The sequence below is a fragment of the Haemaphysalis longicornis genome, unplaced genomic scaffold, assembly GCF_048455015.1.
Source record: "Haemaphysalis longicornis isolate Haplotype H1 unplaced genomic scaffold, Haemaphysalis longicornis Haplotype H1 scaffold_5, whole genome shotgun sequence".
NCBI classification, from domain to species: Eukaryota; Metazoa; Arthropoda; class Arachnida; order Ixodida; family Ixodidae; genus Haemaphysalis; species Haemaphysalis longicornis.
The window spans coordinates 67592906-67608138 of NW_027526385.1; the positions used below are offsets into that span (position 1 = coordinate 67592906).

A 15233-nucleotide genomic window follows, 5' to 3' on the forward strand; every position below is an offset into this window, starting at 1 on the left:
CCTCGTTGCCGTTGAATCGCGGCTGCTGCCGCACTGAGCCGAAACTCACGAGGCCTCCCGCTGAGGTGTCGCCCCGTCGATGCTTGGAGTCTGGCTCGTCTTTGGTCGGAGCCGAACCTTGCTTTGAAGGAGTCTCTCGGGAATGCCCCACCAGCTCCAGCCGATGGTCGTGGTCATCCTGTCGACTGCGCCAGTTAAATTTCGCCTCTCCATCTTCTTGGCGAACTGATGGAGGCGAAATAGTGATGTTCTTTTGATGCGCGAGCCGAGAGGACGATCTCGACTCGCTCCGATGACCGACGACCGATGCTTGGAGCGGGTGAGGGATGAGGACTGCCTTCCTTGCTAGATATTAGGTTTATTTACATTATTTACAAAACTCCAACTTTACATCAGGTCAGAGTGACGGTTACATTGTCACTCTGACCGCAGCAGCCTGTTCGGCCGAGATCTATACTAAACTAGATCCCCTCTCGACCGACCTCCGAGAAAACCCAACACTCCGGTTTTGATAACAAAAACCCCGCCTCCAAAAAGGGGGCTGTAAGGCCGCGTGTTAAGCAGGCGGGCGTGTGGCTCGCGGAGGAGGATCAACGACGGGTGACGCCATGGGTCGAGAACAACTAAAAAAACATATATTCTTCTGAGGACACACAAACACTGGGGAAAAGAACTGGCGACCTGATTGGCAACAAAAAGTAGCACACGCGCCACGCGGAGGAATGGCTATAACACTGAAGTGCGAACCAAAGTTCGAGCAGAGGGGAAAACAAAGGAGGCGATACGCTCACGTCTAGTCTATTCGACGCTGGGCGGAATGACGTCGGTAGTACGTGTTGAGCGCTCCCCGTGTAGGGTGCCGGTGGTCCGGAGACGTGGCGGTACACTTTCTCGGTGCCGCCTTTTAAGACTCAGAGGCCCCTGGTCGGAACACCGATGCCCGCGCTCGTGCCTGGCCACTCTAGGCCTCGCCCCGAACCTCGGCCCGGATCACGCCTCGGGATCTCGCCAGCGGGAACAGGCACCCCTCGTTGCAGCAGAGGAGTCCCGGAACAGCTCCCGGGACGATTCTCGGAGCACGGCGCGCGAACGCTCCTGGCCTGCCCTCGAACCGCCTCCCGAGAGGAATCCTTGCGCTGTCCCGTCCGCGGTCACTGCCGGCACACTCCCTTCTCGTGCTCCGCGCCCCGCGTGGACCCGCTCGTCGTCCTCTTCTCTTCCACCGTCGGCTTATTTCCGTCGTCTGCTTGCGCGTTGTTGCGGCCGGGAGATGCGAGTCATCACATTCACCCCCCTTCCCGAGAGGTTTGTTTGGGACAAACAAAACTCGGCACATAATGTTAGCACGGCCGCGACGAGACATATGGCACTGAAGCACGTTCTTTCGTGCCAGACTTTCTAGCACCACGACAAGAGTACTGTCCGAAACAGTCCAAAACAGTCTCTAGCCCAATGAAAGGGAAACCAACAAAAGAAACAGCGTTTGCCACTCTTAAAAACACTGTAGACTAAACTGTCTACTTAAAAAGTTGCACAAAGGTGCCCCCTTCCGTGCCTACTCTGTCAGTGGGTGGGAAATGTACAGGTTAATCGGCACGAGCAGTCGGTGGTAGTACAGGAGTTAGAGGAAATGACACACCCGCAACTTCGTTGTTGGGTGCGTGTGGCATCTTGAAACCTGTGGAGGGGTTTCTCTTCTAGGCGCTGGGCAAGAGGTGGACGACCACGTCGATGGCAACACGCCGAAATGATTCGGTCCCTGGCACGATCTCTCGTGGCTACTCGGTATATAGGCGCAGCGCTCTGACAAGTGTGACACGACTTTACGAAGCCTGCAGCGTCAGCTTTCATCCCAGGCCAGTAGAAGTCCTTGCAGACGCGCTCCATAGTTCGCTTGATACCCCTGTGACTTCCGAGGGTTCCTTGATGGGCCTTATCCAAGACGATGCCGCGTAGATCCTGGGGGACGACGATTTGCTTTCTTTCTTTTCCGGAGGCAAACTGATGCCGTCAGTAAAGAATACCAGCAGTCTTCCCGAACTCGATCACCGCTCCGTTGAATGTCACCTTTCTGCCGACCTTGCCGAAAAACTTTCGGAGAGAAGGGTCTTGCTGCTGTAGCGCACATAAGTCAGCAGAGGTGATAGTGCAGGGGCTGTCAGCAACGGCAGGTACCTGCGGCATTGTTCTTGGAGCCTCGCTTTTTGATGCGTAGACGCCACTGTGGGACTTCGATCCTCCTACAGCTGGCGAAGAAAATGGCAGGTTCCGACCACGCAGTTCTGCTGGGACCCGGGTGCTGCCTTCTACAAGAACCGTGCTTGCTAATACCGGGTTCTCTTCCTGAGACACCTTGCGTCTGTTTCCGCAGTGATGCTCTGGCGGAGCGTGGCGTCGTTGAGTCTTGGTCGGCGCTTCCATCGCAAAGGAATTGGGTCCAGGCAATGAACCTGCTGCTTGGCCCTGGTTCTTGGGCAGGTTGGCGCCAGCTTCAGCCTGGTGTCCGAGATTACGGCCCCTCAAGCAGAAGGCATTCTTCTTGATGGCATGGCTGGAACCAGGAGACGTCGACTTCGTCCAACAGTCAGCTGGCCAATGGCCCTGCTTATTACATAGCAAGCAGTAAGGCCTCGCCTTACGGTCCTGCTGGTCAGGAGGCTTGTCAACTTCAGGTGGCCTGCCCCTCTCGTCTTCTCGACTTCTTGCCAAGTTGTTGAGACCTTGAGCTTCGAGGTACTGGTCAGCTGCTTCGACTAGCTGGTCCAGGTCTTTGTAGCCCCTCTCTTTGAGGAAAATGGCTAGCTTCTCGTGACACCTGTCGAGAAATTGCTCGGCCACCATTTTGTCTCGGAGCGCGGCATACGTCTGCTCCGTTTTGGCCAGCTCCTGCCAATTGTCAAAGTAGCCGAGTAGGCGGCCCGCAAATTGACGGCCTGTCTCCGAGTCCTGTGGCTGGGATTCCCTAAACTTGCACCTGTAGCCCTCCTCGGTGTATCTGAACCTCTGTAGTAGGGTCTGCTTTAGTTTAGGGTAATTCATGGCATCCTCAGAAGACATGCGACCAACGGCACTAAGAGCTTCACCAGTCAAGCACAAGTGTAGGGACAGCGCCCACTTGTCTGAGGGCCACCCTTGACTGGTTGCCACCCTCTCAAAACGCTGGATGTAGGCGTCAAGCTCATCTCGATCCTCGTTGAAGGCAGGAATGAACTTGTGAGGGCTGTGGACGCCTTGTGCTGCATTAGTCGCAGTGTGGCCTCCCACATCATTAGAACTCTGCGACCCTTCCTGAAGCCGCAGCCTCAGTTCTAGCATGGCACGTTCAGCCTCAATGCGCGCTCTGGTCTCGGACTCTGTCTTCTGGGCTAGTATTGCCGCTTCTTTAGCCGCCTCGCGTTCAGTTGCGCGCCGGTCCCTTTCTTTTATGCGTTCCTCGTCAATCCATTCTTTTAGAGCTGGTCCGGACAGTCCTAGCTCCTTCCCAATGGACATCAACTTTTCTAGTTCCATCCTCGCTTGCCACACCCTCTTGCCTGCTTAGTCTCTAGATGGAATTCGAGCACGCGTCCTGTCGCGGACGCCAGAAATTGTGAGGCCGCGTGTTAAGCAGGCGGGCGTGTGGCTCGCGGAGGAGGATCAACGACGGGTGACGCCATGGGTCGAGAACAACTAAAAAAACATATATTCTTCTGAGGACACACAAACACTGGGGAAAAGAACTGGCGACCTGATTGGCAACAAAAAGTAGCACACGCGCCACGCGGAGGAATGGCTATAACACTGAAGTCCGAACCAAAGTTCGAGCAGAGGGGAAAACAAAGGAGGCGATACGCTCACGTCTAGTCTATTCGACGCTGGGCGGAATGACGTCGGTAGTACGTGTTGAGCGCTCCCCGTGTAGGGTGCCGGTGTTCCGGAGACGTGGCGGTACACTTTCTCGGTGCCGCCTTTTAAGACTCAGAGGCCCCTGGTCGGAACACCGATGCCCGCGCTCGTGCCTGGCCACTCTAGGCCTCGCCCCGAACCTCGGCCCGGATCACGCCTCGGGATCTCGCCAGCGGGAACAGGCACCCCTCGTTGCAGCAGAGGAGTCCCGGAACAGCTCCCGGGACGATTCTCGGAGCACGGCGCGCGAACGCTCCTGGCCTGCCCTCGAACCGCCTCCCGAGAGGAATCCTTGCGCTGTCCCGTCCGCGGTCACTGCCGGCACACTCTCTTCTCGTGCTCCGCGCCCCGCGTGGACCCGCTCGTCGTCCTCTTCTCTTCCACCGTCGGCTTATTTCCGTCGTCTGCTTGCGCGTTGTTGCGGCTGGGAGATGCGAGTCATCACAGGGGCGTACAAGAAAGAGAGAAAAACCCTTTAAACAATTAATAGAAACCCGTTGATTGGCCACAGGAACCAGCCAATCACACATGTGTCCCCACCTGCGGTCACGTGACCCAACCCTCTCTCTCTTATGCACTCAAAGTGCGTTTCCTACGCACGCTGTTACACCCGGCCAGAAAATACAGGACATCTGCGGCCTAAAGTGAACCATCCATTACGTTCAGCGGGCGGCATCTGCACAAACAACAGCCAAGCCGAGGGCCCGGAGCGGTCCTCGCGCGGCTGACCTCCCTCCGCGCGGCGCCTCCCGCGACGCCCCATTGTTCCGCGACGCGCAGGACAATGAGGGTTGCTAATTCCCTCCCAGACGAAGGGCGCCGCGGCCTGCCGCCAGTCGCACCGGAAGACGCGCTTCAGGCCCACTCGGTGGTCTCCGAGGCGATTGACCCGTCAACGACCCACGCCGCCGCCGGAGTCGAAGATTTCCAAACTTACACCGCGCGCGCTTTCAACACTAAGAGATACGATAACCTGGCTTCCCGTCAGCTTGTTATGCCGAATGACCCCGCCACCTTCGACGCGACAGACGTACTTAGGCCAAGCGCCCCCGTCTTTTGACACACAAAAGGACGGGCACAACAGCTCTCCGCGGCTCCAAACTTGGCGTCCGTGCGGCTACATGAAAGGGACACGGGAAAGTAGCTACCAGCGGAGGCGACGCCAATACATGGGCCACCGGCGGCCTGCATTAATTACATGCGGAGCCCGAACTTAACACTCTCCATCCCCCTTTCTTTCTTTCCTTTTCTTTTTTTCTCTATTTTTCGCTGTCACCTCACTGTATTCACTCCATCTGGAGCAGCAAGCCCTACCGTTAGTGGGGCTGACCTCTTCAGCTTTCATTAAAGGCGTTCTCTCTCTCTCTCTCTCTCTCCAGAGAAGCACGAAACCTTTTTCACATCGAAACTGCGTTAGACGTGCGTCAAACCTTTCGCTGAAAGAGCACCCAACCTTCTCTGATAGCGCTTCAAATCGATCGTAATCGATCGTCAACCCTCCAAAGACTCAAATCGCGAACGAAGAACGAACACATGCGACGATTTTTCGCGCACCAAGTAAACGCATCCACGAACGATCTAAATCTATAGGCGGTTATTAATTTAAAAGTTTATCGGGCGATTTCTCCGCCTGGCAACACTGAAAACCGCCATGTCGGTGGGCACCGTGCCAGCGCATGCGCTTTGCGCCCGCATCTCGAAAAAAAAAACACCAGCGTACATCGTCTGCTGCGTTTCAATCCGATTATCGGTAGTGGCGTCAACAGATATAATATTATACGCACTCACATTATGTGTTCGCGCTCTACCTACCCTCGAGCACTTCGAATCCACGGAGGATGCAACCGCGGCTGCGAACGGCGCGTATAAGCAACATAAGTCCGACGCTGCAGTTGGTGGCTGCCGCCGCGGATGTCGACGCAAGTGCACCCGCACCGCATCCACGACGCTAAGTGCCCTCTAATACGTGGTTGAGTACAAAAACCGAATAATTTCCTTGGAGAAGTGGTTCACGCGTACACCGATTTAGCGCTGGCTTTCTTGTGCGCTAAACGTTTCACACTCGGCAAAACAACTCACGTCTGACGTTAGAGCGCGGCGGCTGACAATCCAGCTGAGCTGATCTGCGGCGGCTACTTCATACGCGTTGGCGATATGTAGATCGTACTGTGCTGCACTCAACAGCACTTGGCGTCGAGGTATTATTTTGCCTTCAGTGGGCGACAGTTTGGAAATGATGCAGTTCCTCCTGTCAAACGGACCACTGCACTCACGTTCAAACCTTTGTGCCACGACCGACTCGCACTCGCTCGTTGGTGTGCGCGGAGGTTGGGGTTGAATTGCAGATAAGGTTGGCACACTCATGAGCGGAATCGTGACTTTTCGCGTAACCAATGCTGTTGCGGCACAACTAACTATCGAATAACTCGCACACGCCTTGCACGGAAACACAAGGTCACGTCGCGGCCCGCGGCCTGCCTCGCTGCCATGAAGGCATGGAGGAGAAGAGGGGTGCCCAATCTGCGGGCCGTTCGCACAACGTCACCTTGGCAACAGACGCTTGGCCACAAATATGGCGGCGCACTCGCATGGTTGCCTGCATGCATTCCACGCCATTGAATACTGGCTATACCGATACGTGGTTTATGAAATAAAGATATACATTGTGCTCGTTCTTCATGATCGATGTGTGCAATGTCATTCCTTTTTCGCAATTTCCAAGCAACCATTTTGACGCCGTGGAAGCCCAGTTCCGCGCACACGCCGTGTGTCCAGAGTCCTTATTAGATCTCTTCGGTCTACCAACCGGTCTATGAGAAAATGCATTATTTTGTAGCGAGAGCTACAATGGCCGTATTCTCGCCGTTTCGGTTGACCGGTGCCCGCACCTCGGTTCCCTAGCTGGCAGCAATTCCTAGGGAACCAGCGGCGGCTAGGGAACGTAGCGATTCCCTGGCCGCCGCAGCTGGCAGCTGGCAGCGCCGCTCGCCGCACCAAAAGTAAAAAAAAAAAGGAAAGAAAAAGAAAAAATTAAAAAATGAAAATATAGAAGGGGCGCCTTGGTGGGATTCGTCGTCAGGCTTTGCCGTCGGAACGAAACCAAGAAGAGGCAGCGAGCCGAGGAGACGGAGGAAAAATGAGCCGCACGCCTCGAGAAGCGTCGTAACCGTACAGAGAACCAAGCTAAACAATAACATTAACCGCACCTCCCGCTACGCACACCCAGGCATAAATGAGTTAAGCCACAGCCAATTTTTTTAACAGGGCGCCAGCGGTCCTACTAAAAAAGCTTTCGCTTAATAAAGTCGAAGCTCGTATTTCACTTGTTGAAAGAGGATTATGTACGCCTCTCAACAGGGCCGCATAGTCCGATACCGCGACCAGCGGCTAGGGAAGATGACCGACACCCTGTCCTGCGTGCGGCTCGTCAAGTTCTACGCCTTGGAAGAGGCCGTGGAGGAGGCCGTAAGCCGGCTCCGTGAGAAAGAGGGCTTCTTCTTGTTCCTGGCCAATCTGCTGGACGGGTTCATCGACACGCTGCAGATGTCATCGACCTCTGTGGTGAGAGCGCGACATTCTCTTCTAAGTGCAGAGCACCTTAGGGGCCGCCTTGTCGTCGTAGCTTAACTCACCGGACCCTGGTAGAGCCACACGGCGTTCCGTCGTCGGGGCTGTCGTCGCGGCGTAAAGCCAAGCGGTTTATATAGTCATAAGCATTCGAAACTCGTGAACCACTGGCGCTTGTCAACGTCACCCCGTTGTTTAGCGCAATCAAAACTGTAGGTACATTTGAGGCAAAATATAGGTAATTAACTGGCAGCGCCCGCGTTCATTTATTTAGGAATGCTCGTTGGGTTGGTTTTTACAATAGTAAGCGGGGGAAAAAAGTGGCAGTGCAATGTCGGCACGTGCGGAGGGAAAAGCGAGCACAAAGAGAACAGAACTCCCCCTGGTGCAGCTTCCTGGCCGCCTGTCAATTGTGGCGGTTTTCTCATTTCAGATGACAATTATTCTCTTTGGTACGTTTGCTGCCGTGAACCAAGTGAGGCTAACGGCAGCTTGCTCTTTTTCGTCCCTCTACATGCTGTCGATCATGGACACAGTATTCGCCAACATATCTACGCTGATTCGGTTCATAAGTATGGTTCGTATTTTATTTAGTTACGATTCGGTTTTGCCAGCGAGTGTTTTCGCATGAGGCTCGGTCAGTTAGACTTCTGCGAGAAACACCTACGCATTCGTAGTGTGTTTGCCGAATGCACCCACAACACGAAATTCATAAATGTAGACAAATGCCACACATTCAGTTATCCTCAACTATCACTCAGACCGAGCAATTCCCGACTTTTAAAGCGAGAGCTCTATTACTCCAGGTACAAACTCAGAAAGTCCGCCGTAGCGTCATTCTTACATTCAGGCTCCCCTAAGTTCAAGTCAGTGCCCCTTGAGATTGCGGAGTGAAAGCGCCTCATCACTCGTTCGTTCCAAGGGAACGCATGTGGGGAGCGAGGGATAGAAGGAAAGAGTAAGTGCGTGCGCCATCAGAAAATGATACAAAGAGGCAGGGATTCCCCCAAGTTCACTGCGCATGCGCGTCTAGACCGGAAACTGCGCCGAGCAGCGTCTGCGTCCGGCCTTACGGTGCAATTGTGTGCGTGTTCACTGCGCGCTCTCGGCGCGACAACCTAGCTTTCCCTCGAGCAACCTGGATTAATTGCGCAAAACCAGGGCAAATTTTTACAGCAAAGCTTTATTTTGCCCCCCAACGGTTTCATCGCCGTATGCAAAAACGCCAAGGCGCCAAGGTGCCAAGGCCTAAGACGCCGAGCGCAAGCCTCAAGCTAATCAGGTTTACACCACAGAGCTCAGAATTCGTTTAAGAAACCCGCAAAAAAAGCATCGGAACCCCACTATGGATGATAATGCGCCTGTGAACAATGGCACTTCCACCATATGTTCCTGGTAAATATTATGTTTGCAGGTTATATTTGAAGGCTAGGCAGGACGAGTGGCACTAAATATAGCAGTTCTCGCCCAAGACACCAAGCTCATGCGTCAGGCTAGGCAAGGCCCAGCATCTGCCGCATCTTTGGACACACTTCTGCTGCGGAAATGCTGTTACTCGCGTTATCTCTGATTCGCATTCGGAGCGACGTCAGTCGCGCAGCCGCAGAGTCTGGAGGACACGCTAAGCCTAAGAGTTGACCGACTAAACGCATAAAAAAAAGATGAACAGTGGTGTAAACAAATGTAACGTAATGAGAACTGACCAATGATCATGGCGGTGGCGCGGAACAATAGGAGAAAAGAGTGCTGATACTCTGTACCCTTATCTAGCGACACTAGCCGAGCGCAACCAACAAACCCACCCAGACGGCAAGAAACATTTCATACCCTCCTCCATCGCCATTTGTATAGTTTACAACCGCTTTGTTAGACATCCATTTTTGCAGGGCGCGATGGGGACCAATTTTTTTAACACGGATGCTGTTCTTGGTGGAGGTGGCCACCACCACCACCACAAGCTGTTATTGGTCGAGGCTTTCATGGGACGAGGCGTGGTATCGCGGGCGCTGCGGTGTGGAAAGGGCATAGCGCAGCGAGGGCGAGAGCAAGCACACGGGCAGCTAGTTGAAAGCATCCTTGAACGAGACGTTTATGTAGTCAAACCATCTCTAAACTAGTAAATCTGGTGGCGATGTTTATACTTGGTAACATTGTTGCGCAAACAGAAAACATTAGGCATTTGGGGTCAAGATATCACGACATAAGTGGTATTTGCTGGATTCTTCAAATTAAAAATGCATAGCTGCTTGATTTTTGTGATAGCGAATAAAAAATACGCCTTCAAAAAAGATTTTCACCTCAAAATTCAAAACGCGCTCGTGGCGCCCCCTTGTGACCGTGTTCTAAGTTCCAAAGTGTCAAAAGGTTCCAGTAGATGGCGTGAGCAGGAGCTCGCGGCAAAATTGAATTTTTGCGAACGGGAATCAATTTGCTTGCCTTCAGAAGTTCTATGAAGCTTAGCCTCGCGATTATAAAACGCCAGGCTGCTTCGCCGTCAACATTACCGTTCGCGACGCTAAGACAGTGAAGCCGGGTTTTCTTTTTTCTTTTTTTTTGCACTGCTGGATTTTTCTGTACCCATTCGGATCAGTCTAACTACGTTTGATCGTAGTAACTTATGCATTTATTGTAAACGCAAGCTCTTTCTACGGAGAGTTAATTTTGTTGCAATATAGTGCTTGTGTCCAGCTTCAACAAAGCGAAAATTGAAGTGTTAACAACGAAGTACAGAGAAAGGTGATCGCTTTTAGGTTTCCCAAGGTTTCCGAAGAATGGCGAAGACGCTCATTGCTGAAGAAGAGATTAGGGACAGGCGAAGAAGACCAGGCATGCTCGTCAAACAAGGTCAGTGATCACGAATGTAACGGACCCACTGCGGCGGTTCAACAGAGAAAACGTCTCCGTGTGAATTTCGACGCACGTTAAAAGCAGGCAGATGGTCAAAATTAATCCGTTGCCCTCCACCATGGTTGTGTACCTTCGGCCCATTGAACCCCACAATCAACCATCAATCAAGCGAATGTATCTGCGGTCTTAACAAAAAAAATTCCCCCGCATTTCCCCGAGGGGGAGAATGTGAAAGTGCGAATGCACGGTTGTCGGCCCGCTTGCGGCGCTTGCGCTCGGCCCCCGCAGCCCACCGCCTCGCCGCCTTCTCTTCCATCTCTTCCATCGGGTTTGTAGTATCACGTGTACACCACGCAGTTATCAAGCCGCTATAACGCCGCTGAGTCGCCAACGCACGCCGCTGACGACGTAGTTTGAGTGCGTTAAAGATATAAGGCGCGTTCTGACACCGATATCAGCGTCGCGTCCGTGGCTTATTCGGTAGAGCGTGGGGCTGCGGCCCGCAAAGTCCTCGGATCGAAACCTGGCGCCGGATGCTGTTTCTTTCTTAAATATAGAGGAGGACTGCGGACGCCGCCGACGCCGCCGCCGCCGCCGCCGGCGGTGGATGGTTTGGGGTCGCTTATAAAGAGCATTCGCTCTTAAAAAAATGCCTTCCAGTCTCTTCGCTATGGCAATCGTTAGCATAAACCGTTTGGAGGTCGTAACTTAGTTGATAAAAGAAGTCCCTTCTCAGCCTGTCCACAGCAACCATGCACCGTTGGCAATTCCGTTAAGATTCGTCCTCACATCACCGTGAAAAAAAAAAAAAAAACAAAGTGATGCAAAATAAATCCATCCACTCTAGGAAACATTTTAGAAGGGACGGCGAGATGTAAAAGCTTCAATTCAAACAACCCTGCCAGCACAACGGCTCCATTTTCAGAAATATCCGCGCTGCAAGCTGCTTTCCTTCCAAACGCCCGTACCTGCAGTTTTGCGATTATAATACCTATTAATGCTGAAAGCATTAATAGGTATTCTAATCGCAAATGTAACTTAAAAAGACGAATTGAGAATTTAGGTGGTGATATCAGGTTGACTACCAACTTATTGCAAGCGAAGCTTATATGGATACGGTTACATGCCAAAAAGAACTCCCGAGGCTCCAGGTGTCCTTGAAGCGCGAGACATTCGAAAATGACTGTCCCAGGGCGTGTACTGTTAGCACGCGGTTATCATTAAAGTAGCACTCCGTTCAACACATGATTTCGAGGAAGAGAGAGAAACAGAGAACTTTTATTGGGAGCATTCAACAGAACATCATGCGAGAGTGGTTCCCTACTCACGGGAACCCCTGGCCCGGTTCGACCGCGCGCGGCTGCCCTCTCGACGAGGATGAGCTGGTCCGGGAGAGAGAGAGAGAGAGATAGCACTTTATTTAACAAAGGGTTAGCGCAGCTTGGTGGCCAAAGACCGTAGAGCTTCGGCGACTGTGGCTGCCCGACCCGTTAGTAACTTCTGGAGATCCAGGCTTGAGCATCCCAGTGCTGCTTCCCACTGGTCGGGGGAGGTTATGAGAGGGAAGGGGTCGTACTTGCAGGCCCACATATGGTGATGTAATGTGGCCCGTTCTCCGCAGTGCTGGCAGAGTGTTGTGGGGTACAGCGAGGGGTGAATGTGATGAAGGACGGCTAAACAGGGGAGGGATTCAGTTTGAAGCTGACGCCAAAGGCGTTCCTCTTCCACTGATAGGGATGGGTGGGCGGGAGAGGCGGTGATGTTCCGTGATTTCTCTGTACGTGAGTAAACTATCACGGGTTGATCTGGCTCCATGAGAGGCAGTGTTGGCATCACAGGCCCGGGAGACGAGAGCTCGGGCTGCGGTGTGTGCCACTTCATTTCCTCCAATACCCGTGTGGGCAGGGAACCAGATCAATTCTACAGGATAAGTAGGTGGTTTTTGATTAAGAATTTGGTGTGCCTGAGGCGAGATCTGGCCTCTGGCGTAGTTTACAATGGCCGTTTTCGAATTTGAGAATATGAATCGGGGTGTTGGCCTATGTGTGAGTGCAAGTGCTATCGCCGCCTCTTCCGCCACTTGAGGGTGACGGGTTCGGATAGTGAGGGTCGTGAGTGGGGGAGAATCGGGTGAGTTGATGACTGCCAGGGCAAAAGCGTCCACATGACGATACTCCGCTGCATCAACATACAGTGTGCTTGGGTCAATGGGGTATTTTGCTGTTAATGCACGGGCTCGTTGCGCCCTTCTTTGGGAATGATATTGGGGGTGCATGTTTCGAGGAAGGGGCCGAACAATGATGTTTTCTCTCGTAACGGTTTCGATGGGTGATTTTATCTCGGGCTCTTGTAGGTAGCCAATGCGCAGGCTGTCTAGGAGGGCTCTACCGGCTACACTGCGCGTCAGGCGGCCAAGCTGCCCCCTGCGATGTCCTTCGATTAGCTCTGTGGCTGTATTGTACACGCCTGTGCTCTCCAGTCTGGCAGTGGAAGCTCCTGGCGGTATTTGTAGAGCGGCTCGATAAGCCTTCCGAATTAGGCAATCAACTTTTCGAATTTCCGCTTCCGTGAGGCTAAGATACGGGAGCGCATATGTAATCCTACTTATTAGGAATGCTTGTATTAGTTTTAGCCTATCGTTTTCTTTGAGGCCATGTCGTCGTGCTACAATTCGTCTAAGAAGCCCGATTATTTGCGCTACATGAGCCGATAATTTCCTGATGTACGCTGTGTTTCGTCGGTCCTGTTGTAGAGGCAGTCCAAGTATGTTTATTTGCATTACCCGTGGTACGGGTGTACCCCCCAGCTGTATCGCGATTGAGGGGTCTCGCGGAGCTCTAGATTTCTTGGGTGGGAAGACTAATAGTTCGGATTTGGCTGGTGAACAGTGAAGGCCAGCCAAGGCCGCGCCTTCTTCTACGGCTGTTGCTCCAGCCTGTAGGGTGGCTTCAAGTTGAGCATCACTACCTCCCTTTACCCAGAGCGTGATGTCGTCCGCGTAAAGGGTGTAATGCAATTCCGGTATCTGATCTAAGGTGATTGGTATATGAGCCACTGCTAGGTTAAAGAGCAACGGGGAAATAACGGATCCCTGAGGAGTACCGCACGATGGAAGCTGTATATCGGGCAGTGTGAGATTTCCCAATCGGAGTGTGGCCGTTCTTTGTGTGAGGAACGCGCGCACGTAGTTATATACTCGAGCTCCTGGCCCTATGCGTTCCAGACCTCTCAGGATAGCATCGTGGGTAACTCTATCGAAGGCTTTGGTTAAATCCAGGGCTAAAAGAGCTGTGGCATCCGCTATGGGTGGGTTTTCCAGAATATCATGATGCATCCTCAAGTGTATATCATTTGTGGAAAGCCCTGCTCGAAAGCCGTACATATTGGGGGACAGAGATTGCGTGTTTTCGATGAAACGATTTAACCTAGCTAGAATTACCCGTTCTAGTAATTTGCCAATACATGAGGTTAGCGAGATGGGTCTTAAATGATCCAGAGATAGTGGCTTGCCCGGCTTTGGTATGAATGTTACGTTCGCATGGCGAAACTCTTTAGGGAGCGTGCCCTCCTTCCAGGGAGGGGCTAGACAGCAGCTTCTCCCACTGCTCTTGGAGTTGGGGGAAGGGAATAGTAGTGGTGACAATCCCGGGGTAACTTTACACTCTACAATAATGTGCCTGAGCGTCCCTGGCTGCCGACAGAATTTGCATCCGGCTGAATATTCGCTTGGGTACATTAGGTTAAGTCGGGTGGGATGAGGATATGTGTTTGATTTAAGGAGAGTTCGTTCTCTGATCCTTAGTAAGGCTTGTATGTGGGAGTGGGAATGTTCTTCAACTATGCCTATAGTGCTGAGCAATTTCTTGAAATGTAGTCAGGGGGGTAAGCTCTACCGTACTCTCCAGGGCTCGGTTGGTCAATATGCGATACGCGAGCCTGTTGGTGAACAAACTCGTTGCCCTCCATGGAGGCATGGAAAGGCGTCCACACGATTTGTACCTTTCTGTTGGGGTATCGACTTGATAGTATTGGATGCGCCAGAGGGGCAACCCCTCCCGATTGGCAGTAACTTCATTGCACTTCTTGAGCGTCCGTGATGATTGTACGGGCTGTGGTCTGCGTAAGCGCCAGCGTGATGGCTTATTCTTCCGCTTCTTTAGTTGAACTTGTTACAGTACGGTTGAACTTTTGTTGCTACAGTAGCGATTGTGGCGAGATCTTACTTGGTCGTTTCTACTGCTGTCTTGGCCTTTCGTCCAAGGAGAGCTGCTCAGCTGGTGTAGACCGTGTTTTGGTCGGCACCATACTCCTTGTTTAGCTCTCGCTTCTTGCTGGCGTGTGTGGTGGACGGGGTGCATATTCCTGAGTAGAGGACAAAGAGTAACTTGCGTTTTCCATTGGTCAGGAATTTCTCAGGCTTGGTTTCCAACGTCGGAAGTCCACTTGATCTTCTCGAGGACTTTTCTTCCCGCCTGAGTCTTGGCTAGTCTTGACTTTTGGCTTGAAAGATGGCCTTCCACTAGCTCACCTACCGAATTGTGCGGGTTCATTCTCAGCAGCCGGTCGGTGGACGCGCTCATAGGAATGCTTAGGGCATGTTTTTTTTTTTTTTTGCTTTCCGTATGAGGGTGTTAATTTTATCGGTGTGTTTCGGTATGATTCAGATGATCCTGTGGGCACGAATGGCTGAACGAGGCGAGGGTGTCTGTTTCCTTGAGTCCTGCGTGTATATTTGCCACTCTGCGTATCATGCGACTGATCTGTTCAGTGGTTTTTGTCAAAGGTTGGATCATTGCGTTACTTTTGCCATCGGCTTGAATGTAGAGGCCAAGTACTCGAAGGCATTACCACAGCTTGATTGTGCGTCCCTCGAAGACGGGGTAGATGTCATCTGGCTCCTTCTTGTTCCATCCAGGCCGCACAACAAATAGTTC

At 52.5% G+C, this 15233-nt stretch overlaps 1 protein-coding gene across 1 annotated transcript in view; it reads left to right on the forward strand.

Annotated features, from left to right (window-relative positions):
* The window catches only part of LOC144139727 (ATP-binding cassette sub-family C member 2-like), a 115252-nt gene that overhangs the window by 48966 nt on the left and 51053 nt on the right, over positions 1-15233 (forward strand). Inside the window, exons 4-5 of the mRNA XM_077672010.1 lie at positions 7243-7446; positions 7886-8024. Coding sequence (XP_077528136.1) covers positions 7243-7446; positions 7886-8024 — 343 coding nt within the window. The remainder of the gene's footprint in view (positions 1-7242; positions 7447-7885; positions 8025-15233) is intronic.